Genomic DNA, 27,962 nt, shown 5'->3' with positions numbered 1-27,962 from the left:
AGTCGTGTAACGGGTCTAAACATCTCGGGGAGGAGGATCCACCTAACGAGGGGACCAGCCAGTCCATTGTATTTAAGGTAACCACTCTAAAATACAAAACTGAATTAAGTTAGTCTTTCATGCAAACAATTTATTTTCTACAACAATCATTTTTGTAACAATACAATAAAATAAATATCAAGATGACTTATATTTCAACATTCAACAACACATCTACAATTTATAGTAAGTCATCCAATTTTATAAACATCTCTATTCAACAATTTCCTTTATTATGTACATCCAATAACTACGGTATTATAAAAAAACGTTCCAAAAATAATCTGGTTTTATACAAATTGTTTACATAATATATATCTACATAAAAAATATACAGATTATGATACATTAACTTAGTTTTCACACAATTCACTCCTTAATATATTCTAAAAAAAACATAATTATTGATTTTCTTTTCATACTATGTTGTACATCTATATTTAATGTATTATTCAATGATTTCATTTAAAAAACATCTACAAATGTACGTGTATATTGAACAATACGCATACTTTTAATAACCCATTCCAAAATTCATTACTTCATTCAAGAAATGTTTAATAATTTGATCATATTATGTACATTTAAAAAATAAATTCATTTTCAACAATTAATTTCAATATACATTAACTTTTAATAACGCATGCTCTTGACATATCACTCCTATAAATAATCAATTTTATAATGCACATCAGTTCAATAATAATTTCGTATTTCGAAAATCAAAGATGTAGTTCATCTGCATTAAAAAGTATCCCAATAAATCCACATCTGTTTTCAATATTGCATTTTTTGGAATTTTGTTCAAGAAGAACTCTTAACTGTAACAAAATTTGAAATAAGATGCTTCATTTGGTAAAACCAATGACATGTCGCGTTAATTCTTATATCTACAGTCTGCAAATAATCCTATGTTCATAGAAATTTCTTACTACATGTATTTATAAGATGAAAATTCAAAGAAATGATACATAACAGTCGCCAGATGTTGTGAGGAACCCTATCAGTATATCAATAGTATGGTTTACCTTGCTCTAAAATCACCATTACCGTTTGCTACCTATATTCTGTACACCTATCTAATACTACTGTAATCATATTGTTTTGGCACAATCAGATTTTAGTGCAAAATCGATTTTTTGACATGCTTGCACAATGATAAGCTATACACAATAATTTCAGATATACTGACGACATACATAAGATTCAGATTGCGCAATCCATTTTTAACCCAATATTTCAGGCGTGGAAACCGCTGAAATAAAATTACTACCACTTATAATATCTGTACTTTTACAGTATCTCCATGTCCTCTAACTTCCCCCAACTAGGACCAACCTTGACCTTCACTGGCATGCGGACGGAGAGTTTCATGGCATGTTCCATTTCGTATTTGATGATCTTGGCGGCCCGTGTAACGTCAGTATGTGCCACTTCGTAGATCAATTCATCGTGGAGTTGTAGAACCAGGTAGCCACCCGCTGGAGGTCTATGAGGACGACTATCCCTGCTCTTATTATATGAACCTGTCAATAATTTAGGACAATACAAAGATTCTTTCTTAAGTTCAACTTTGCACTCAATCATAAATGACAAGTGTTCTAGGACATATTTGCTACTTTTTGTCCCAATTACTGAAATGATTGAGCATACAATGTTACATATAGAACAGTGTATAAAGCATGGACTACCATTTACATGTAATAGCATACATGTACAATAATAAGAAGGAAAGCATCCTTCTAACACTGCTACTCCTTTTGCTTTAACTGCTTCCAGAGACCTTTCAACCATATCAAACACATCGAATGGTATCTATCATGATTCAAATATTCCAGAACTTGGCAGGTTTGCATTCTTTGTGCAACATCTTTTTAAGTTTAAAATTGTTGTCTTTGCTTCACCGTAAGTTTTATTATTATTTGTTATAAGAATACTAAGTAAATGATTGTAACCCAGATACTCTTTACACGATTCAATCAATATACATTTCTCCAAATCAAAAGAGGCAAAATATTGATTAACCTTGATATTATAAAAATTTATTATTGTACAATATCTACAAAAGGAAATTTACCTCTGTGTTTGTGTCTGTGAGCGAAGCTACACTCTGGGAATATGTCAGACAGTCTGACATCGATACGGTTCATCGCCTTCTTCACAAGGTCGGCTGCAGATCCCTGGACAGTTGTGTTCACGGCCTGTCTCTCGGCCTATATCGAAACAAAAGAAACATAATATATGAATAACAATGGATATTGTGTTAATTGCCATATCAGAGCAACTACCTACCACACCATTCGCTTGCTGAAAATCTTTCAATAAAATAAATCCTAATTCAGAAAGTTGCAGGAAAATTGCTTTGGGAAATCTATTGTAAAGAACTGCATTCAACGCCATGTCGTATTCAACATTGGAACAATGTCTAAACATTACATCAAAAATACCCTAGCTTCAATAAATCTGAACCAAATGAAACCAAGAAAACCACAATGAACAAGGACGGAGTGATTAATACATCAAATACACGAGACCAACACTAATCTGCAAGCTCACAATCTGAACGCAATCATCAGGGCACCGATTTGATTATGGACTATTAAATGGAATCTGGCAGTCGCAAAAAATCCCAATTTCAGATGGTTTGGGTTCTAAATCCCAAATCGTATATAAAATTTCATTTTAGTTTTTTTTTTAAAAATTCCATTCAGATGTACATATATTTCACTTACATGTGCCCTGGCATGTGGGTTGGTGTCTTTGATGGCAGGGAGGTACCGGCGACGGCCCAGTATAGTCTCAATATATCCTTTATCTCTACAAGTGCTCACAGCCTTTCTCAGGAACGCTCTCATACCTACAACAACCATTCTGATTAGACTAATCACAGGTAGCAGTTTTTTACAGTGATCTCAAGCAATTTTATTATATCAAAAGCCATAATACATTGTACATTTTGAAAATCTGGCTAGATACCAGGACAGAGGATACACATTTTTTTTGTTTCAATAAAACAACATTTTTATGTTTAAAGCTAAAAATCATATATTCATAGAAAGGGGAAAGTAAAAGGTCATGTGATTTGACTCTTCAACATTAATCTTTTACATTAATCTGAGATATTTTGAATTATGTTTTAATAGAACTAGGTTTTTCCTTGATGTAAATATGAAACTACATCTCTTTGTATGTTTTATAGTTATGAAGATTTCAAATAAGAAACTGGAAAGAAATATGGTGATGGGAGAGATTGACACATGTAGCACAAAATACTGGGTAGAGTGTTTAGATTTGTCTACATTATTGTACCTGGGTATCGTGATTTGAATGTCTCGATAAAAACTGCAGCATCATTTTCCTCAACTTCTAGCTGCTCTCCAAGGGCTTTAGGTCCAATACCATACACCATGCCATAACATACCTAAACAGTAAAGGAATTAAGACAATTTCATACCACTACTATTTTTATACCTAGAGATGCAACACTGTACTGTATTTCCAAATGCATGCAATACACTTACGTTGTCGAAGCTGCATTATATGTTTACCCACATCTCATGCAATAGAGCCATTTATAAAGAACTCATTTCCACTACTGGATATCGTAATGGTAGAATATGGGGAAATTGAAACAGTAACATTCAGGCATTCTTGCTTGGCAAGTCAGTGTATTTGAATGGAAATCAATTGTTTTAATATTGTATTTCAAATTGGAAAATATCATCGTCATCTGTTCATTGTAAATATCTAAAATGATAACATAAACCTACCTGCTTTGCCTGTTGTCTCTGTTTTGGTGTGACCTGTTCCACAGCCACGTTTTTCCATTGAGCTGCAATCATTTTAAATACATCACCATCCTGGTTTAGGATGCGTGCTAGTTTAGAATCATCAGACAAATGTGCAATCATCCGTAGCTCCAACTGAGAATAGTCTGCAGCCAGCATAACTCCACCTTGAATGAATCCATACCAATGTGTGGGATAATGAAGTCAACTACAGTACCGCATTTGTAATCATTACCATCCCTTTTGCTATAAGTTCCCTAACATCTTTCTGCACTGCCTCAGTTTTTTTTTTAATTATTCTCGTAATGAGAACCTCAGGTTTCTTTTGCTTGACTGAGACAAACCAACATCTATGAAAATGGTAATTTTTGCTCCTACTTAACGTTCAGCCTAAACGAAGTGGGGGAAATTGGTTTGTCAATTGCAAGTTTAATGTGACTTTAAGTAGGGTGTGCTATTCGGTACCTTTGACAGTATTTAATGGGGTGTTTTTCTCCATTTTTTGGAGCTTCATCAAAGTGTTTTTACATTGTAACTACATATTGCTTGGTGCTTATTATTTTAAGTTGTAGAAAATCTGTTTTAACTTGGCAGGTGACAATATGACCGACCTGTAAATGGTACAAAAGCATGCCTCATGCTAACTGCCCAGGACGGTCCACTATTTCCAACAAACACATTGTGTTTAGGTCCCTGAGGGAAATGTCGCTGATGGGAGTTAACGCCCTTGCCTCTTGCGTTCTGTCTTGACCCTGTATGGTTTACTGGTGGGCTTTCACGTATAATATCTGAATGTAGAAAACATATGATTTCTGAACACATTAAGAAAATTTCACATTACGAAAATGTATTATTTACCTAAATTCACATATAATGTCTGAATGTAGAAAATGTTTACATACATGGTAAAAACAAAAGATTCTATATCATCATTATAATTGCTTGATAATAAAAGTTTTGTGCTGAAGATATGAATTGATAAATGCATAATTCAAAATGACAATGAAAAATAGAAATTTTGAAAGATTTTTGGTCAGCACGAGACTACATCTTTACATATATATGATAACTTGTATTTGTCAAACATACATTACTGGCTAATTCCTGAAAGATTATGAAACATACACAAGTTTCTCACCTGGAAGAGAGATCTCGAAGTCTTTAGGAATGTTCTGTAGGTTAGGCTCCGACATGCTGACTCTCCCGGTGGCAGTGTGAACTTGACAATCACAAAAGATGCGGTGCATGTTGAGAAGGGGCATGTATACCTTCTCCTTCTGTAGAGGGACCACTACTTTTGTCAGAGCACTGCTGATGCGTCTCCACTCCAACACCAAGCCAGGTAGAGGGTGCAGTCTCTTCAGCTTCTCCAACACATCCTTAGATGTGCTGAAGGGTAACCTACGTTGACCTCTCCGCGTGGCAGGAGTCTTTCTCGGAGCTTGACCTACACTGGTTGGGTCACCATTTGGTGGCAGTTGTAGTTCAATGAACAGGACCTGCATCATGAAAACAATTCCATAACCTTGAATGTTGAGAAAAGAATTGCTTAACTTAGTTTCAGTTCCAACAATGTGAATTATTCTCAATAAAGGTATTAAATTATTTCTAATGATTTTTTATAGCCCAAAAGACATACTAAGAATATAAATGTACACATATATTTGGCAGAATATCTATTAAGCACTCTATCATTACTAAGTATTATACTGGTAAACAAGACCCAACTTTTGTGAATGAAAAAAACAAAAACAAAAACAAAAAACCACCAACTAAAGTCGCAAGATTTATCAAGTTGTATATGTTCTGTACCTGAGATATATCATTTAGACAGGTCTGTCATTTAGACTGGTCAGTGAGGATGGATGACCAGCTAGTTGTATATTCCCTAACTGAGCTATATCGTCTGGACTAGTCAGAGAGAAGAGAACACATGACCAGCTTGTTTTATATGCCCTACCTGAGCTATATCATCTGGACTGGTCAGGGAGAATGGATGCCCAGCCAGTTGGTATGCCTGTTCCTCCAATTCTGTCAGCTTAGCTGTCAGGATGTTCTGCTGACTCTCACACTCCATCTCACTAAATCCTGACATTACAAATGGAGACAAAAGATCCATGAGAGATCATAGCCCAACTCATTGAATGATCTGTCATTTTTCTATAAAACGACATTTCAGTATCTATCATATCCGTTCATTGTCCTTTTTATTTCATGCATTATTGAGAAAAAATTTGTCAGTTATAAAATAGCCAACATGAAATCAAAACCAAATTCTAAATTTGTTACAGACAATGTGACTTTGACAGGACATAGTGTGATGGAAAAATGGGGACAGCATGGATATGAGTAACATACTTCCAATTAATGAGATGGGCATAATACAAGAGGCCCAAGGGCCTTAATGGTCATCTGACTTCCTTGGCAATAGCCATATAGGAATAGGAAATATATTAGATATGGTGTCATGGTTAAAAAATAAAAAGCACTTGGTTGGGACCATGTATGGATCATTTCATGCAAGTTTCAGCCAAACTGCAAGGGTAGAACTTTAGAAGAAGTGTTTTCAACATGGCGGCTATGATGGCCATTTTGGTTTTCGGATCAACCCGATAAATAACAACACTTTGTTGGAACAATGTCTGCATCATTTCAGGCAAGTTCCAGCAAAAATACAATGGTGAAACTTGATACTAAGTTCAAAATTTATTTTCAAGGTAGCGGATGTGGCTGCCATCTTGGATTTCCGATCAACATAAAATATAACAACACTAGGTCGGGACCATGTCAGGATCATTCCATTCAAGTGTCAGCTAAATCACACTGGCAGAACTTAAGAAGTTCAAAATTCAAGTTTTTAGAATATTTGACCTTCATGACCTTGATAGTTGGTCAAGGTCATTCATTTTCACAACTTTGGTAGCATCTCAACATGCTACTGGCTAAAGATGAATACCCTGGGCCTTTTGGCTAATTTGAAGATGTACATAAAAATATTAGCCTAATTGACCCCTGTGACCTTGAAAGAAGGTCAAGGTCATTCATTTCAACACCTTTGGTAACCTTTCATCCCAGCATGCCACAGGCAAAATATGAGTACCCTGGACATTTTGGTTAGTTAGAAGAAGTTGTTCAAAGATTTTAGCCTATTTGACCCCTGTGACCTTGACAGTAGGTCAAGGTCATTCATTTTCACAACTTTGGTCGCCCTTTATCCCAGCATACCACAGGCCAAATATAAGTACCCTGGACCTTTCTGTCAATTACAAGAAGTCCTTCAAAGATTTTAGCCTATTTGACCCCTGTGACCTTGAAAGTAAGTCAAGGTCATTCATTTTCACAACTTTGGTAGCCTTTCAAACCAGCATGCTACAGAAAAATATGACTACAATTGGCCTTTAAATTGGTTAGAATTAGTCGTTCAAAAATTTTAGCCTATTTGACCCCTGTGACCTTGAAAGTAGGTCAACGTCATTCATTTTCACAACTTTGGTAGCCCTCATCCCAGCATGCTACAAGCTAAATATGAGTACACTGGCCCTAACAGTTATTGGGAAGAAGTCGTTTCAAGATTTTAGCCTTTTTGACCCCTGTGACCTTGAAAGTATGTCAAAGACATTCATTTTCACAACTTTGATAGCCTTTCATACCAGCATGCTACAGGCCAGTTATAAGTACTCTAGGCCTTCCAGTTATTGAGAAGAAGTCGATCAAAGATTTTAGCCTATTTGACCTCAGTGACCTTGAAAGTAAGTCAAGGTAATTCATTTTCACAACTTTGGTAGCCCTTCGTCCCAGCATGCCACAGGCCAAATATGAGTACTTTAGGCCCTACAGTTATTGAGAAGAAGTCGTTTGAATGAAAAGTTTACGCAATGTTGATGGCCCACGGCAGACGACGACGGACAGTGCATGATGACTATAGAGAACAAAATGTAAAACTTGTGGACTTTGAAGTGTAGACTTCGACTTACCAAAGCCGTTGAGTTGCATTCTGGCCAGTGTAACGATGGATGGCATCTCCACTGTCTGAAAGGCCTGATGCAGTCCCTCCTTTTGTAGACAAGCCCGGAAATAGTCCATCAGGTGTAGTGTAAGTACTGCCTCTGTAGTGGCTCGGTAACGTCCTGATCCAGGGTTTTGTGGGTTCATACCCAAACTTCCAAATCCTACACCACCACCTATACCTGGGGACGAATAAATACCAACAATTCTTCAAGATATATATATGTTCATGACAAGACATTGAGTCCGAAGCCCAGACATATGAAGAGGAAGAGGTAAGTGTGTATCACAAGGTGTGTAGCAATACAATTCACATAAAGATATATGGGGTAACCCCAATGCATGATATGAGGATATCATACGCAGTTGTCAGAAAATTAGAAGTTAAAGAATATAGGAGTCATCCAATAAAATGTATCATAGTATAGGAGTTTGGATACATAGATTTCATTCCTTTTATCAATGATTATTTTATAATTACATGTACTGAATCATTAGTTACAAATAATTGTGTAGCACTTATGATCATATATATACTCACCATCTAGGAGTGGTACCTCTGTGGGTAGGTAATTGGTGACCATTCTGTGTAGGTTCTTTTCTTTGGCTCCTGGGTCCATCAGCCAGCAGGCCACCTTGGGGTCCTGGAATCTGCCTATTGGGGCTATACCACAGCTCCTAACTAGGGCACAATAGGAATCCTTTACATCAAACATAGCAATGCTGACCAGATCATCTCCACAATTCCCCTGTTCCAGAACTGACTGTAAGGCAGAGAGTCTACGCTCAATAGTGATACTCGGATCTAGATCTGGTGGGGTAAGGCTGTCATCAAGGTCACCTGTCGAAGGACATGGTGAAAATCAATAATGGTAATATTCAAAATAATCATAAAGTATCGCATAGTAAAACTATTGACCGCATCAATTACCAGTAGAATAAAATCCTCTGCAAATGAATGAACATAAATTCATAAGGATCATGTGAATGCTGGCTGTCAGTATTTTCCTCCTTAACCTTCATACATATGTACCTCACTAAAAACAGTGGACAACTCTATATTCTTTCTAGTTAATACATGATTGCAGAATATTTCAATATCAAAGAGCAACAAGATAATGATTTAAGCATGCACAAAACCTTTATTAAGGTCACTTTGCCAGTATCATGATGCTACTGTGCAAAGGAAGCATAGTTTGTAGAATGATTGTTAAAATTATGCTAAAATAACATTGTGTGTTGAGATGTGAATGAAAATAATCTTGTCATGATCAAAGCATAAACTACCTAAGTACAAAAACATGAATGACATGTTATGTTCTAAAGAAGTTAATAAAATTTATATTAATTGAATAACGGCAATGCAGCAGTGAAAGAAAACGGGAAAAGGTTGGTACTTACAATCCACGTTCTCTTTGGTAAGAGCGACATAGTAGGCATCTCTGTTCTCCCAGCAGATGGCCATTCCCACTACAACTAAAGCCTCACCTTCCATCTCCATTCCATCTACCACAACGTCCTTCACCTGACCACCAGCTGGCTCACAACAAAATAACTTATTTATAGTAGGAAGTGAAAAGAATGTAACTGTTGCTAGTTGACAATTAGTACACATATAAATACCCTTGTTTTAATAATATGTAATATGCTTATTATGAAAATGGTCATAATTGCTCTGTAGAACTGTCAAATAAATATAAGGATTTTAACTTATTTGCTATGAGAATAATAACAATGACAGTAGTAATAACTTTGAACTAGAGAATTACTTAAATGTAATAATTATGTGCCAAGTACTAAGCTTTCCATTCACTAAGTAAATGATTTTTAGTTTGATACAAGACATATAACTTGAAATGTTTGTAAGACAGTAACAACCTCGCCTCAAAGTGAAATCCGATCTAGATGTAAATAGACAGGACCAGACAGGGACATACCGGACAGACAATTAACACTGTGGTGGAGGTATAAAAACAAATCCAACCAGAAACTTGTCTTGATTCCATGACAATAAAACAAAACCTACCACTCAAGAATTTGCTCCCTATGCCACCTCCCTGTACCGGCTGTGGTGACCGTTTCTCACATGCTACCGACACAGAGTAGTAAGTCTTCGTCGACCATTCCTCAATAAAAGTATTAAACAGCCGCTGATCTGCACATACATCTATAATAGTGAAGCTGGCCTGTGTACAAGGTATTCCACTGTCGTTAGGGTCTATCACTGGAAGTCGCTCCTCATATGGCACATCCGGCGGATCAGCTAAGTTTTGGTCAATCTCTAAAATATCCCCTTTTTATGTTATTTATTCCAGTGACTTATTTTGGTTGGCAGCTATCTTACAGTAATGACCTCCAGGTTACATATAACAATGGCTATTGGCCTAGACATTTGACCTTAAGATTATTCAATTTGTTTATAAACAATTTTTAATTTTAGCCCTTTTAAATACTTCAAAACTTATAAAGCCAGTGTTTTACTAAATTACATATAATAAGAATTATCATTATTATTATAATATTAAGAAAAAATGCGCTCACTTAATGTCCTATTTAAATTTTAACAAATTACTCTATCTACCAGTCGACACAACCTACCTTTTGACTTGCTTGACTTTGGAGTGTCAAGACCTAGATCTAGTTTCTGGCTGAACTTCCCTTTTTGCGGTGTGATGCCCCTGATTTTGACGGGAGTTGGCTTCCCACGAGACACGAGAGGAGAGTTAGCTGCTGGTGGTGTCGGAGGTAAACAATCGCTACCAGTACTCACATTTTGTATCAAATCATCCGATTTATTTAACAGAGTAGTGTCTTGTTTCTTGGATTTATCACTTTTTTCTGTATTTACACATTTTCTGTGTGATCTTGTAATCCTTACATTGTCCTCAATATCACACTCTGAAGGCTGAGATTTTATTTTTCTATTTGTCAACTTTTTCTCTGTTTCTACTTGTATAGTTCCCCTCTGGCCATGGTCTCTTTGTGTACTATCTGCACTAGTAGTGGCCGTTTTTCGATGTGTGCTATTATGCTGTTGTGCATCTCTCAACTCATTTTGTACACAAGTTGACATAGTTGTTCCTTTTTTCGTTTTATTTTGTTGTAAGTTTTTTGTTCTGTTGCTTGCCATGCTGGAGCCTGATTCACACATGCTGTTGAGGAAATCCAGAGTTCCAGGACTCAAATGTTTGTGGCTGTTGTTCATAGACTGTTTTGTCTGAGCATTGAACATCTTGTTTTTATTTATTTTCTTGAGAACTTTATTAGTGTTTTCATGCAAATTGACACCAACAGATGTACATTTGTATTTGAGAGAAGACGCTGGTTGAGAGGGTTTATCTGAAACCGTCTTTTTATTATCTAAATCACTAGATCCATTCGATTGTTTTCCTTCAGTATGTGTATTTCCATTAACTGTACTTTGCTCAGGATTTTTCTCAGAGTTTATCTCTAACACTTTCTCTATCATAGAAAAAGTGAATGACTCGTCCATTCTATCTATTTCATTATCTTGTTCACAGGTCCTTGCAATGTTTAAATTCCTTTGCTGGTCAGCAGGAACACTCTTTCCCTGCATGACACCTTCAGGTTTCGGACTAGAATTTCTGAGCCCTGACTTTCCACCTTTAGGAATTGAATTACCGATTCCTGACCGTTCAGATTTCGGGCTGGAATCGCTAAGCCCTGAATGTCCAGGCTTCGGACTGGAATTATTGAATTCTGACCCTTCAGGTTTACAGTCTTTCTTATCAACATCTGAAGACAAATATTTTTTGTCACTTTGCTCTACTTCCATAGCCAAAGCAGCCGTACAACTGAATGACTCACTCATTTCTAAAGCTAACACAAAATCTTGTGTGGACTGACTTAGTACTGGTTTTACGCTTATCTTTTCTTGGACAGGGGAGGTTACTCTAGCATTATCACCAGGAATAATATTTAGGTCCTCATATGAACAGTCAGCTATTTCATTTCGTGTTGATTCAAATGCTCCCTCCGCAGAATAACCAAATTGTCTGTCATCAAAGTTACTAGCTGCTATCAATTCCTGTGACATATCCTGTTGAGAGTTGTCGTTCACTGGACCATGAACTTCCATCACCGGGCTTGTTATACCTCTGTTCATATCTTTATTTGTTTTGTGTAGTTGCTCAGTCTTATCGTTCTTATGTCTTTCCCTAACATCTACCTCAATTCTCGCACATATGTTTTCACTTTTCCTCTCCTCATTGTTGACTATTTCATCACCGGCTAGGTCTTCAGAGTAAAGCGGTGGTGATGTTAAATTATCTCCCTTGTGAACGTTTCTGGTACCAGCAATTGGAGATAAAATTTTATTTTCAGGAATATCTCCCATCATGATATCTGTCTCTGAATCCAATTCAAAACTATCAACAAAGTCGTTCTCTGTATCTTTTCTGTCAATTCCATGATCATGTAAATCTTCGTTTGATACTGTCTTGACCCTATTTTCAGAAGATTGTGGGTAAAATGTTACATTCTTTCTAGCTGTAGTTTCCTTTTCATTAGAATCAACAACTTTTCCTACCAATGGCATGACCTTCACACTATCTGTATCACATGACCCGTTTCCTTCTGGATCTGTTAATTTGAGTTCATTCACTTGTACATTGTCTTCCTTAGCATGACCTTTGACCTCCTTCCCTGTGAGACCAGACAACCTAAATGAATCATCAAATGTAAAGCTCATATTTTCAATAATTTGATCGAATTTGATTGGACTAGGAGACTTTTTCTTAGGACTTAGACCCTGTTGCATCATATTTCCACTTTCAATCTTGCAAACATGAACATCTGCTTCTACTATGATGGTGTTTTGTGCTGATTTCTGCGGTTTATGCTGTGGAATCTTGAGTTTAGTTTCTTCAGATTGTTGAACGTTAGCACTTTGTATTACAGGGTCATCCTTGACCGCTACATTCCCCTGACTAGAGTCACACTTCACTGATTCTGATACAATAACAGACACACAATCATTTAAACAAATATCTTTCTCAGAATGCTCAATTATCTTCTGATCTAGGCTTTGCTGCCCTCTTGAAGAGTCTTTGAAAAGTCCTATGACAGTCTTATCACAAACATTGATGACTGAGTTATTGGCCAATACAGACTTAGATTCATTAAGTCCTCGCATTTTATCTTTGTCTTTCAAATGTCCTTGACTTTTGATAGGTATTGACCTGGATCTGATCACAGCTTTTCCGGGAGGACTGACGATGACAGCTGACACCGGATCGATAACTACTGAATGTTGCAGTACCTGAGATCCAGTAACATTGAGACTTGTACGTTTGGTAGATTTCTTCGGATGTTTTATCCTCCTTCTGCCTTGTCCTGGTCCAATGACGACAGAACTATTGTTATGATTTGATAAATTAACACGACTTTGAGAGTTTACAGAATCAACCGAAAATTCTGCACTAATAACAGAGGGATCCTTCACAATAAGTGACTCCTCCCCTCTCTCGCTTGACTCATTGTTGTCTGCCCCTCCCTCTTGCTGCTCCTCCCCATTCTTTGTAGACCCTTTATCCCCTGCCTCCTGGTTGTCCTTCCACTGTATACCGAGCCCTCCCAGCTCCAGCTGAATCACAGACTTGGCCTCCTCTATGATAGCGAGGGCGGCCTCCTGTTCTGTTACACCTTTCCGCCCCGTGAGAAAGATACAGCGGGATTTCCGACGCTGTTCTGCCTCCCATTCTGTCTCATTTTCCTGTTTCTTGTTGCTGCAAAAATCATTATGATTTAATTGAAATTCAATTTTAGGTTGACTATTATAAAAGTGTTGATACACTTAAAACACGTTTATAAATTATGTATTTTTCCATCATGAATTTCACTGTAATTTTGCCCACTCCAACAACCTAATGTTGTCTTTGCTTAATTTCCATCTTCAAAATACAATGCGACTGGATTGCAAGAAGGGGAAATCACTCAGGCAGTTGATTTCAATAACATGACATATGCATGTACTACAGCTGTATTATATAACATAATTAAAACTACTTATTGTCAAACTTGCTGGAAAGGACATTTATAAGGACACCTGTCTATATAGGACAGACTCATCAAGCTGATTTGGTGCAATTTACAACATAATGACCTCAGTATAAAGGACATTTTTCTTTGTCCAATTGGTGTCCTTTATAGAAAGGTTTGACTAGTCATATGGGAAAAAGAAAATTAATAGTTTACCTTTGAAAAGGAGAGGAACTCCTGAGAACAGCCTCAATATCAGTAGGTGCTGCACTAGCTAAAGAGGCCACCGTGTGGAAGCCTGCATTGAATAGGACACGAGCCCGCTGTCCATTGAGTAGGCTCAGACGGACAAGGTCACACAGTTCTCTCTGGACACCAAACGTCAGGCGGTTCTGGAACTGGGACAGTATCAACTCCAAGTTATGCCATCCGAGTCGTGCACAGAACACTGTCACCATACCTGTTTATGGTAAATTGATATAACACAGGAATCAAAACAGCACCAATAAATTAACAACCAGAGAATTGGTCACAAGGACAAAAATTTGCACTTCAACCAGCCAGCCTAGACTTATTCTGGTGAGTGATAATTAGTCTGTAGATATGTCAAAGATTGACAAATGTCAAACTATAGGTTTTATCACATTGTTTTGTGTCAAAGTCTTTTATTTAATAACTAAAATGTTTCATGAATTCAATGTAATGATTTAGATTACTTGGTAACACTAACTAGAAAATATGCTGCACATACTTATCTTAATGTCATTTCTGTGATAATTTCTACACATTTGGATATATTTGTTATTTTTGTGATTTAAATATGTTTCCAGTCTTGTTATTTTTGGGTCAGACAAATCAGTAACTTTTTCACAACGTGCTAAATCTTTCGCATCATTAGTGTAAATTTCCATCTTATATAAATTTCCACGTTTGCAGTATATCAAAGATGTTGATTATGTGATGTTACCAGCAAATGTAGCGGCTGACTGTTGTAGCGACTGTAGCTGACCCTTGTTACAGTTGTAGTGGTTCGCAACTGCGTTGAGTGGTACCTCGTGTACTAGGTCATGTAGTATGAGCGCCGTGTAGAACCTACGATGGACAGCGACCGCCCTTGCCTGAGCCGCAGTCTTGGTAGGGAGACGTCCTTGGACAGCTCTGGCTAGAAAGCCTTCCTGTACACCAACAAGCTCTGCGACTCGCTTCATGTCTGGGGTAAGCTTCTCCCACATACAGTAGAACTGGTACCAGTCAATCTTGTCTCCAAGGTCGATTGTGTATACAGGTGTTACCTTGAGGACGAAAACGGAGTTGTTAGATCACTTATAATTAAATACCAAATTGTTTAAATATTTAAATGTTGCTCACTATTTTCATAATTAAAGATGACATAATTGTTTTCAAAAATAAAACATTGCCTGTTGAACTGGTTTCACTTCACCTAAGAATACCCCTGACTTTTTCAAGTTTGATCAGAATCTATGGTCAGAGACATATTTGCCAAGTAGCAAATTAAAGTAAAAGTTGACAGATACTATGTTTTAGCACACGGTCGCTGTTCCTTTGGGAGAAATAATTTCTATCATGGTTTATGTTGTTGATTATGATTTGCTGATTACACAGTGTTATTATAATTATAATTGTACTACTAAAAAGTTTGTATCAATCAAATATAAAAAATATGAATAGATGACTAGATTATGATGCCTAATTCAAATATTTTTCAGACATTTTTATTTTTACAATATACCAGGTATATGATGTGAAGTTCATTCTCCAATACAAAGCATTGTCTGGCCTTCCTAAGCTCAGCAAACACAGAGAGGCCCTCGTCAGGTGACATGGAAGAGGCTAGTACAGCAGATCCAAGCTGACTTGGTAGAAATCTCTCTTCCTCTATCAAAAAATAAACAAAAATAATTAATGCCTTCTAAAATCACAAAGTTGTGGTGTCATCAAATGGCAACTGTAAGCCAAAGGCTAACTATTACCCTCCATTGTCCCTTATTTCAGACCATGAAGATCAAGTGATGTATTTCTGAAAATAGGACCAAATATGCTCACCAAGGTTCCATACACAAATACACAAATTCCATTTATATTTAATTTGACATTTCCTCTCGTAACCATAGCATATAACTGACATCTGACATCTTGATAATCCCAAACATTATTGTAATTTTTACTGAAATTAGCCCAGTAGTTTAGGAATTGTCTGCAGGACAAGATTTGCCGACAACAGACAGTCAGAGGTATAATTTCCATATTTCACCCATTAAGCACCCAGCTGGACGCTTAAAAATTGAAACAGATAAGGCCACACTTGATAGAACCAAATTTGGATTAGCCTATCATGAAATATTGCACAATGAAAATTATAAATCATTTAGCAAAAGAAATCAATAAAGAAACCTACAGTTCTCATATTTTCTGTTTGAATTTAATACAAAGTAAGTGAAATCAAGGCGGCATAAAAAAGGGAAGGGCTCTTATAGGGATAGAGGGATAATTGGATCGAATACAGTACATCACTGAATGTTGTGTCAAGTTATCTGGAACATGACTTACAAGGTACGATGAAGACACATGTAAAGTACTGTAAGTTATAGAAGTAACAAATCACCGAGTACACAAACCTGTTTCTGCAGATTTCTGTAGTGTGACAAACTCATTATCTTGGAGGAAGGTGATACAGTCTTTGATGAAGGTGATGTTCTGTTGATCCTCCGAGGATAAAGAGGCTGCCAGCATGGTACAGGAGATATAGTTGACAACGTCGGCAGGTCGAGTCGCCACTCCACTCACCACAATCTGTTAAACAAAAGATACCAACATGAAAATTAGGTAAGTAGCTGTTACAATAATATACCATAATCAATTCTCACTTTCTCTCAAACCCCTGATGGGCAGATTAAGAGGTGTCAGTCCTGCTTCCATTTGCACACATCTAAATAATTACAAACTGCATGATTGAATTCTCTTTTGTAATTAAGGAACTTGAGGCTGTTGAAGTTGATTTCAGACCATGAGGGGACAGATGGATGTAGTGAATGCCCCATGTACATTCAGCTGTTTATATGCAGTTAAATGATATCTAAAAAACTCATAACTCTAAATAATTTGTTAGCTAAAACATAAGGTATTATCTGTCTGACCTCTAAGATGGCCCTCTTCAGACTGGAGCTGAGCTGACTTCCATGTTTTAATAGACAGCTGTTGACCGGAGGTAGGGTTGACCTAACAAGTATCATGGCCTTACTTTTCTCAGTCGCCTTACAGATCAGTATACTTTCTCCTGGAAAATTCCAAATACACTATACTTCAATGGATGATGATAATTCTATATTGTAAATGTCAAAACTAATATTACAACAGTATAACATAAGAAAGACACATAATCATATTCAATCCTTTTAAAATCTTTTCATTAAGTCAGAACTAATATACTAATATCTCTCAGCATTACATTACTGGCATTGACTACAAATAAAATAAATATTTAGATTTAAACATAGAACATTTCATATATTGCTATCATAGTTGATATCTTTACATTAAACATCTGTCAGAATAATGACAGTGAAATTGTTTTGAAATGCAAAATGTGAAATAAAATAGCCTTAAAAGAAAATTGGCTTACATATAATCATTCAATATTTCCTTGAGAGTCAGACAGGGGTATGATTTAGACCATTAGGTATCACATCATTATTTTGAAGCCGTCAAAAACGTGATCAAAAAGCCTTTTTTTCGAGACTCTTATCACATCAAAAGCAGATCATGGACAGAGAGGTGTACCTTCTGTATCCACTCCTTTACGCCCAGCTCTACCAATCATCTGTTTGTATGTCAGGAAATCTATCATTTTTCCAGCATGGACGACAGGAGATCGGACAATAACCCGTCTGGCAGGTAGATTGACACCAGAAGATAGAGTAGATGTTGCCACAAGAACCTTCAGTATACCCTGTCGAAACCCTCCTTCCACGATGTCTCTCTCATCAAATGTTAATCCTGAAAATCCCAGTTACAGGACAATTGAATTCACAGGTCTGTAACCAAATGATAGTGCAGAGGATTTTTTTTCTCTTAGCGTAATGATTTAGTTAAAATATTCCTACTTTCTTACTTGTAGTTTTAAATCTGCCAAACCATTGAATAATCCTGCCCTATTTCATGGTGTTTTTCTACTATATGTATACCTTCATCATTTTCAAATACATTCTGATGCAGAGTGCAGCTTTGACTTTTTGCTTTGTTCTCTTTGGATATGTTTACAGCTATAAAGATAGACAGATAAATGATACAGTTGTGTACATTATCACTGAAAGTGAAGATACAACCAGCCAAACATAAAACCATACACATGAAATTTGACATGAAATTTTTCAGTGATTTCTTTTAAAAGAAATATCAAAACAGTTGTAGTACATTCAATTACAAAATTTCATGATATTATATACATGTATGCATCTGTAGTAACTCTTTGCTCGTTACCAAGTATAACGCCTGTACCTGCATGGTGGAAGGCCACCCCATAATACACTGTACGCCCTAGGGTGCTATCCAATCCTACAGGAGTCCGGCGTAGTTGTTCCACCACATCACTTAGAGCCGCCTGGTTCAGTGGTAGGGACTTCACCTCTGTACTGTTACTCACAGCTATACCAAATCAAGTTGAACATTTCTATCACTACTTCATACAAGTATATAGCTTGAAAAAATGCGATCTCTACAATCTACATGTAGCTGCAATCATGGAATGCAGAGTAAATGAGGGAAAAGACTAGATTCAATTTTCAAGGTCTTCAAGGTACTGTATTATGCACATTGTTAATCGGAAAGAGTTACTGCTAAATATGTATACAGTAAAACCCCTCTAACTCGAACCCGGATTCCTCGAATACCCCCTATTCGTCGAATTGGTCGTACGTATTTACCCATGTATTCATCGAACAAGTGTTCGGCCCTTGAGATTATTTTACCTGTGTCACACCTGACTGCACCGACCCACATGGATAATTGCTCACGATTTTGTGTTTATACACTTGGCGTGTCAAGCCTTTAGGTAATTAAGAGATTAACGGTGCCATTATTACCTACCTACATGATCACAAGTCGTTGTTTGATGCTAACTTTATTTAAATATTTCAGAAAAGGCATTAAGTTATTGATGTTACCCTCGTAATAATCTTCACTGTAAATACGAAAATACGGAAGTTGTTGATCCGTGTTAATAAAAAGTACACAATGTGAAATGACAAAAGAGGTGGAAGATATTGCTGACGTCTGCCCAATTATAAAAGTTTTTTTTTTTTTTTTAATTTCTTTGTTAGTTTCATTCGACAGGCTAACACAATGTTATTTGCGGAAAGATGTAAACGATATCAAACGACATATGCAAAGTACATTTTATCAGTGCGTTCTGTATCTTTTCCTGTAAATTGTATTTTGTAACTAACTTTCCTCGTAAATTTACTAAATAGACATCTATAAATATCATTTCTTATGTCCGTACATTGACCTAGATGACGATCGCTTACTCTGATGTGAATTATATTTGATTTAGGGCTTTCTCGTAAGCATTTTCAAACCCTAAATTTATGTTATTTTTTCAACTTGATATTGATATTGCTATCAATAAAAAACTTAAATAAAGAAATCCAAAATGCTGAAAGATAGGGTAATCAAAATGTCATTGCCGTGCATTGTTTGTCATAGTTTGAGACCGGACATTTTGACTGTCGATATATATATATATGTCCTAGTAACGAACCTCGGATGAGTCGAATACCCCGTATTCCTCGAACTATTTACCTGGTCCCCTGCTGTTCGAGTTATAGGGGTTTTACTGTATATATATTGAAATGCATTTATGATAAAGAAATCCCCTCTATGTGAGAAAATAGGCATGTTGATCTGGATGACTTTAAAAGAAGTACTAGCATTTAAAAACAAGGGCTCACTTTAATACTTCCTTTTTTCCTGTATCAATACATTATCATATTTTCACAACAGAATAAATTATTGCAATATTTCTACTTGTATATGAGTGACTAAATCTTTCCTGGTAAGTTTACATTACAACACTCTAGTTTTGGAACTAAAAAGTGTTCATTCAAAGAAACGAGTTAAGAGAGATAAATGGGGGTCAAAATATACATCTACCTTTATCATTCTTCAGTATGTTATAAAATTCCCTGGCAATGCTTTCACACAACTTCTCACACCAGTTCTTGGAAGGACAGAATATAAGGACAGAGTGGCCGTTTCGTAAAGTTTCCAAACACAGAGGTATCACATGGTCATCATCGCCCTTGAAGGTCAAGGTCAGATCAATGTCACGAAGTTTTGTCATGGAGGAGTCGTAGATAGCTGTGCCAAGTTTGATGGTCTCTGTCAGAGGAACGGGTCGAAAGTTGGAGACAAACATTTTTGCGTTGAGCCAGCCAGCCAGAAGGTCAAGGTTTGGCAAGGTCGCACTCATCCCCACTATCTGGATTGGGTTGGGTGCAACCTCAGTCCTGTAGAATGAGAAACAAATCAAAATAAATGACTGCATATTACAGAGTTATCTGTTCCTGATGGTAGGTACTGATTGTCATGTGTTCTCTGAAATGCATGATGTTATACTCGGAAAATATGACGTAACAATCAATACATACTCACAAGATGAAATAACTCTATTACATACAAAATAATAACTGTCAAGTTAACTCTATATTTGATATTCTGTTTGACAAAATAATTTAATAGAACTAATAGAAATTAATAGAAATGTACAATATCAACAGTATTCATCTGCCACCAATGCAATCGGAAAATAGAGCAAGAGAAAAATTGAGATATGACTATTTCACCTAAAAAATGTTGAAATGTATCCATAGGACTAAAAACTAACAATAAAAGATTTTATATTGTCTTATTGAACAAATAAATTACATATTCAATGTTATCCTGATTTTAACTCATTCAAAATGTTTACTGAATGCTTCTTACTTCTGATTGGTTTTATTTTGAGTCTGCTCTTTTTTGATGACGTAACAAATTTTTGTCAGCAACAGTTCCAGCAGATAGCCTCGATGTGGATCACCAACCAGATGAAGTTCATCAACAACAATGATTCCTGGCAACAAAATGAAGCAATAAAAAATCATCATTTATTACTGTACCAGCATGCTATCATATTGTCAGTTAAGCAAATTATAAAGCAAACATTGAAAAGGTATCAAAAAAATTTCTTTAAAAATTATTCTTATACTTACACTGGTATATCATTACAGGTACAAAAGTTACAGTTTTAACAGCTCAAGAAATTAAATTGTAACTAAAACTTTATATTATACATAACATAGTCAAATTCATTTAAAGAGATCTTCAAATCAAATGGAAAGAAGATAAAAGGCCACATAATAACCACAACCGACGAGTAAAATTTGATGTAATTTTCACATGTGAATTGCAACGTAATATTGCAAAAACATTGTCTGATTTTTGTTTTTGTTCACGTATAATTCGCACAGGTGTATATGTCGAACTCATGATTTTCAGGGGGGAAAAGTTGCGACTTATATTGCAGAAAATGCAGAAATAACTAGTATGTTTCAACTTATAATTAATGAATAACAAACAATAATGATAACTAGATTGTTTGGATTTTATAATTAAATAGACCTTGTAATGATTTGACCGTTTGAACTTTATGATCAATGAGCTTGTAATGACTGTATGTTACAGTATGTGTACTGTACCTAGTTTGTCGAGGGAATTTTCCTCCAACATCCTGTTGATGAGGCCATTGCCTTTCTCTATAGTACAAACAGCCACATCTACACTGTTGAGACCTCCGGGCGGTGAATGGCTACCCATGAATCCATTGACACGGATACCGGCAACTTGGTACAGCTCCTAAAATGTATGTCAATCATAGTTTTAAACACATAAGGAGGAAGACGGAGTTTGACAAAAGGCCAGAACAGTCATCTGACAACCTTGCATATATTGCACATAACACATGTAACCATTCATCTGAAGTTTAGTGGCATTGAAAACATGATGGCTACCACTTCAGGATCATTTTAAGTAAATTTGAGCATTATCACATTAACAGAACATGAGTAGATGTTAGACATATGGAATGTGTACAGACAAGTTGGTGTCTATAACTGATCCTCTTTCAGATGACTTTAAACATATTTCGGTGTTAACAAAGTGACATGTGTTTAAATACAATAATGATATTTTAGAAGGCAGAAATGTAGGCACATGCAATGACAAATCTTGAACTGATGAAATGACTGCATAGTTGAACAAGTATCTTTATGCAGTAACTCAGTTGTACATAGCATGGGTTATTTCACAACTTAATATAAAATATAACTATTGACTCACCCCCTTTACTTCTCATTACCTGAAGATAGAGCATCTTCTCCCTTGTAACAGACACAAATGGTAGAATGATGATGGCCTTTTTCTTGGTCTCAACGATCCGCTTCAGAACCAATAACTCAGCCACCATGGTTTTTCCTGCACTGGTTGGGGCGGAGTATACAAGGTTACCTCCAGCTTGGAAACAGATACATAATTAGAGAAAAGAAATATCTTTAAAAGCCCAGTACCTTTCTGAAAAGTTTTTAAATGGGAAGGTAAAATGAGATAAAAATTTTTGTTGAGTTGCAAAAGTTATTATCTTTCTGTTAATATTACACTTATCATCACCTTCATAATAATTTAATTAACATCAATCAAATGTTGATGTAGGTATGTAGTTGTATTATTTTATTACAAATGATAATATGTCAGCTGTGACATAACATGTATTTTTCTCCGTGATAGGATCTATACATGATTTATTATGTTAAAAATAGAGGTTAATACCAAGGACATTTTCTGTACATAAACATTCAGCTTGCCATTCAAACATTGTGGTGATGCCTCGTTTGTGGTATTGCTGCAGTACTTCATCAGGCAGCCCCCAGTTAGCAAGCATCAGTCTGTCGGTGTGTCCATCAGGTGTTCTGTCTACAAGGTCCTCTGTGAAAAAAAAACTTAAATATTGATAGTTTATCAAATAACATACTGGAGTCATACATATTCAAACCTTTCAATCCTCTTGGGATAATGAAATTAAACAGTCTTGTCACATGCAAATCAAGGAAAAGAGCTATTTATTAATGCCATTGCTTACAATATTATATCTTCTAAATTGTATACTGCTTTTAATTATTAATAAACTGCTAAATACTTGAGAAAGAACAAGTTGGTTTTGGACAATTTTAATAAATATTTGTATGTTCAGACGTAGAAATATACCTTTTTGAATTTGATCATGTAGCTGAGTCATTTGAGCAGTACTTCCATTCTTATCATCAACAACAGGAGAATTTAATTTAACTTCACTGGTTTTCTTCTTTTCTTTAACAACAGCGGATTCTACCCGAGTAATACTACTGCTTGCACTAGGCATTCTTGGTTTAGCGTCTCTACGATTCTCGTTGCTATTAACAGAATCAGAATCCGACTGAGCAACATTTTGGTTTGTAGAAGACAACACTGGCCTAACATTACCACTTCTCTCTTTGCTGCCAATACCTGCTCCTTTAGAATCTGTGATTAGTTTTTTGATAGCATGATTGTGTTCGCCTTCAGGTGATTGGCTATCCTCAACTAGCACCAATTTATCTGATGACTTTCGTTTTTTACCACTTATTCTTTGACAATCATTTTTAGATACAGTCACGGACTGGACATCACCTTTGGGTCTTCTTATATCATAAGCCTTACATGTTTCTTTGGTTTTACTCTTTTTCTTTTCCCTGGGCGTGACTTCCCCGGAACACACAGTTTCTGTATTTTCACCTTGATGAGGTTTCTGGGGAGTCTCACAGAGTCTGGATCTTTTATTTCTGACGCTGCCTTTAGAATTTTCTTTTTGAGAATAAACATCGAGGCTTGGAGACATTTCAAGCCCACACATGGGACTTGGAATAGTAAATAGAGATTTAAAAAGCTGAGTTTGCACCTGAGGAGTGTTTTTGGAGCATTTAGACGCAACTTTAACAGGTATGCGATTTGGTGTGGAGGCTTCCTGTGGACTCGCCCAAGATAAGTTTGGGTCTTCACTGACAGATAACCTTTTAGGAAGTTTACCAGGCTGTACATCATTTTTGTTTGACTTCTTAGATTTTGGAGTTTTCTTATCTTGTTTCTGACTTGTTTTATGCTTCACTTGAAGTGTTTGTTGAGGCCCTCCATTGGTAGTGTTTTTCAGCTGTGATTTTGGTACAGTTTGTCCTTTTTTCCCTTTATCTAAAAATGCATGTCTAATAGCTGTGGCTTCCTCAATCTGTTCTATGAGGTCCACCATCTCTGTGTCGAACTCTGAACATAGTGATAATGAGAAAGACGAGGCGACCTGCTTCAACTGAGGCTTGCCAATCTGAAATTAAAATCCATTAAATACAAGTAACTACTTTTCCATTAATTTCAAATCAATATCGAACTGTTAACTACACAATATAATTATCTGAAATATTTTGAAAAATCAATTTTTTATTTGGCAATAATGTAATACACAGAATTGATGCATGGGTGGATAGATATAAAATATACCAAATCCTAATTGGTCTCTTAAAGAAAAATTTGAAAGTCACACACATACTGTTTAAATCACAGTATGACATACTAATCATAAGTACATGTAGCTTTAAAAATGAGTTTATAAATATTTAGTCTAAGTACAGCTACTATTCAACAATAAATTAAATCAACTGAACTTGATCTTACTTTCTGTTGTACAAACCTGTTTAGATGTTCCGTTATTTCTTGTATCAGCATTTTCTGAGCTGTAAAAACAATCCTTTGTCTTCAAGAAATTTCATTATGTACACACCAGGTATACTTTCTTTGGTGTAAATAAGTAAAATACTAAATCTAATGATAAGGTATTTAAATATTTTAAAATCAGTCCAATCCAATTGTTACTTATTATTTTGAAGCATAACAAAAGCGTGATAGCAGTCTTTGCCTTCAATTATCAAATGCTTATGAATCAAAAGGGACTTTGAAATTCATGGTCGGATTATATTATATAATTAATGAAGGGGGTTCTGCAGTAACTAATTAATATAATTTAACTATCTCTGGCATTGTTAAAGGTGCTTCATAACACAAATAAACAGGTACAGTGTATGCTTTCATGTAAAATGAAAAAAGGCATCATGAATTACATTTTGAAGACAAATTTTATCCACTTAAATCATATTTCATCTTACATATGAGGCTTTGCTTCTTGTCCTTTACATTGTGTGTTGATTGGAAGTCTTCCAAGACGTTTACGGCCAACAGCAAATTCCCCTTCTCTGGTTGTCATTCTTGATTCATGGCTCTACTCGTCAAACACCCAAGCCTTTTCCATCCAAACGGTTGCCCCAGACCTGGCCATCTGATCTGATAAAGCATACGCATCTGTCAGAAGTTTACCAGTCAATATCATGATCTGCTTCATTTTCCGTGTCTACAAACAATTAAATTAGAGCATATTTAATTAAAGTAAATCATGCAGAAAAATTGAAAAAGATTTAATGAAAAAGGACTATATGCACTATTGGACAGTTTGGGCTCCAAAATTCACTGAATTTTAGTTATCCATAGATAAAATAATTTTAGGATGAAATAACAAAATCTTTAAGGGTTGTGAAAATATACTCCTTTGCACATTCTGGCCATTATTTTTGGCAATACGATGTTACAAATATGGCCAAATTCCAATTTCCCGCCATTTTTTTTCAATTTACCCACTATTTTCAGCATAATTGCTTCATGAAAAGTATGAGCACATGCATGTACCATCATAAAATTTTGTGTAACTGTATTTGTGGATAGCACATTCTGCAAAATTGCATAATGGCACATGTATGCGCTCATATTTATTTTTCAATGAAAACTCTCCAAAATCAAATGTAGTGCATATTCCGTATTTGCATATTACAGAGTTATCTGCCCTTGCGAGTAGTTATTGATTGTGACGTCATGTATTTGTGAGCATAACGTCATACTTTTCGGAGAAAACAGCGTGAATTGCGCCCATAGAATAATGACATCACAATGGATAACTACCTGCAAGGGAGCTAACTCTGTAATACGCAAAGACGGAATAGTCCTTACTTATGGATTTCTTCAAGATTCCCAAATTCCTTACGGGATGCAGTGGCTGATTGGTTATTATTAATTATTAAAAATTAAGTCGTCTCAACATTACTACAAAGCATTCCACCTCTTGGTTTGCAAGTTTGAATCCAATGTTGAGTGCAGCTTCAATGTGTATACGTAGCAGATACTGACCATAGGTCAGTCGTTTTTCTCTGAGTATATATGTATACTCTGATCATGACCCATCAACAGATTATATCAATCAAACAATGGAGTTGACTCTGATTTTCTCAGTCACATATATGTTAACCTATTTATATAAAATATCAAAGAAACACAATTTAACAAAGCATGACAATTTATTGACTCGATCGTGCCCTATAGGATGTGGCACAGTGGTAGAAGGCGGAGGTATGTTTGGCTAGGCGATTGGGTGCCGTAGATCGTGAGTTCGAGGCCCGGATAGGGCACAAGTCAATAAATTGTCATGCTTTGTTAAATTGTGTTTCTTTGATATTTAACCTATAGGTATACTTGATTTGTCTGCAACTGGAGATTATAGTTAGATTTGTGAAGGGGTAAATATATATGTACTGGTATTATATACTCAAAAGAGGTCTATTTTAGGATGTACCCCTTTTATTTAACCCCAGAAGTTTGACGTTCTGTCAATAATATAAATATAGTATAAATATATAAAAAAAATACCCCTCTATACTGTATAAACACATGTGCATGTTTTTATATAGTATATTGGGGTATTTTTTATATATTTATACTATATATTATTGACAGAACGTCTGATGCAAACTCCTGTGATTTAACATTGTCAAAAATGATGATTTTGTTTTGTTTTTTCTTTTCTTAGTTACAATGAATGATGACATCATATGTACATTTTGTAACTTATCTTTAATCTTACACAAATACAGTCTGCTTTAAAATGTTTTGAAAAGAGAATGTGATAACTGCTGTGATAATTCTAGCTAGCTTGTATGAAAATAATTTCTGAATACCAACCCTGATAAACTAAAAGTAACTTACATCGGGCTAAGCTATTATAATTATATATATCAAATACAAATTGACATAAGTGACTGTACAATACAGATGTAGTTGGCTGTCCTCAATTTTGTTGTAAGCTTATAATTAAGACTTGAATTTTCAAGTCATGCACTCTTTTTTTCTGTTGTTAACATAGAGGTTACACAATGAGTGGTTGTTGAATATTGAATTTATTCCACATGAGTGAGATATTTAAAAGTGACAACAAAAAATAAGAAAAGTGCCTCTTTTATTGGTTGATAAAATGATAACCTAATGATCAAACTATCAAACAGGCCTATCTTGGGTAATTGTAATCTCCATATGATTTATTAAGTCTAGCCTAGAAATCAATTCAGTCAGAAGACGCCAAACATATTACCTTTATAGCGTATCAAATTATCATCGTCTTGTTTTAAACTTTCCGCCATTCTCAGTCGTGGTCAGGGAGACGCTCACAGTCTGGATCATCACTATGCTTGATGCTGGTGGACGCTTTCGTTTATTTGGTCGGGCGGTTGGATCGAAATGCCAAATATCATACATTGTATTCATTTTATCGATAAAATTCTAGTTACATCCAAATCCCTGAAATTATGCTTGAATAAATTACACATAAATTACACTGGAACTTAAATTTATTACAAGGATTTTCTTCTTTATTCATCTTTTTTATACAATATTGGAGCTCAATATTGATATGACTTTATAAAAACAATTTTCATCCGGAAACGTCAGTGGGAAAACATGACAAGGTTATTTTTTTTTTTTTTTTTTTTTACTTTTTATATATATATATATATTTATTTTTGAAATCATTTTCATTTTTACAGACAATACAGACAAAGACAATTAATTTAACATCATAAATACAAAAAGTAAAACAAAAGTATTTCATTTGTATCAATTTTACATGACATTCTTTTACACACACCC

At 35.6% G+C, this 27,962-nt stretch overlaps 1 protein-coding gene across 1 annotated transcript; it reads right to left on the bottom strand.

Annotated features, from left to right (window-relative positions):
* Positions 1-99: 99 nt before the first annotated feature.
* On the bottom strand, positions 100-27,888 carry LOC138326825 (DNA polymerase theta-like). The gene is made up of 29 exons (XM_069272829.1): positions 27,409-27,888; positions 25,106-25,347; positions 24,634-24,676; positions 23,145-24,270; positions 22,710-22,865; positions 22,243-22,397; positions 21,584-21,740; positions 20,832-20,958; positions 20,001-20,356; positions 18,348-18,494; positions 17,631-17,846; positions 16,988-17,127; positions 16,469-16,643; positions 15,583-15,728; positions 14,800-15,124; positions 14,049-14,292; positions 10,431-13,579; positions 9,859-10,113; positions 9,234-9,368; positions 8,374-8,673; positions 7,802-8,014; positions 5,788-5,915; positions 4,966-5,326; positions 4,439-4,615; positions 3,810-3,994; positions 3,349-3,460; positions 2,772-2,896; positions 2,117-2,252; positions 100-1,565 (listed from the first exon to the last, which is right to left on the bottom strand). Exons 2-29 carry the CDS (start codon positions 25,201-25,203, stop codon positions 1,333-1,335), a joined length of 9,120 nt encoding a protein of 3,039 aa, XP_069128930.1. The 5' UTR covers positions 25,204-25,347; positions 27,409-27,888; the 3' UTR covers positions 100-1,332.
* Between the last annotated feature and the right edge of the window lie 74 nt (positions 27,889-27,962).

This window comes from Argopecten irradians, chromosome 1 (assembly GCF_041381155.1).
Source record: "Argopecten irradians isolate NY chromosome 1, Ai_NY, whole genome shotgun sequence".
In the NCBI taxonomy this organism is placed as follows: domain Eukaryota; kingdom Metazoa; phylum Mollusca; class Bivalvia; order Pectinida; family Pectinidae; genus Argopecten; species Argopecten irradians.
Note: the sequence above shows the minus strand (reverse complement) of the source record. Positions and strands in the feature narration are given on the sequence as shown.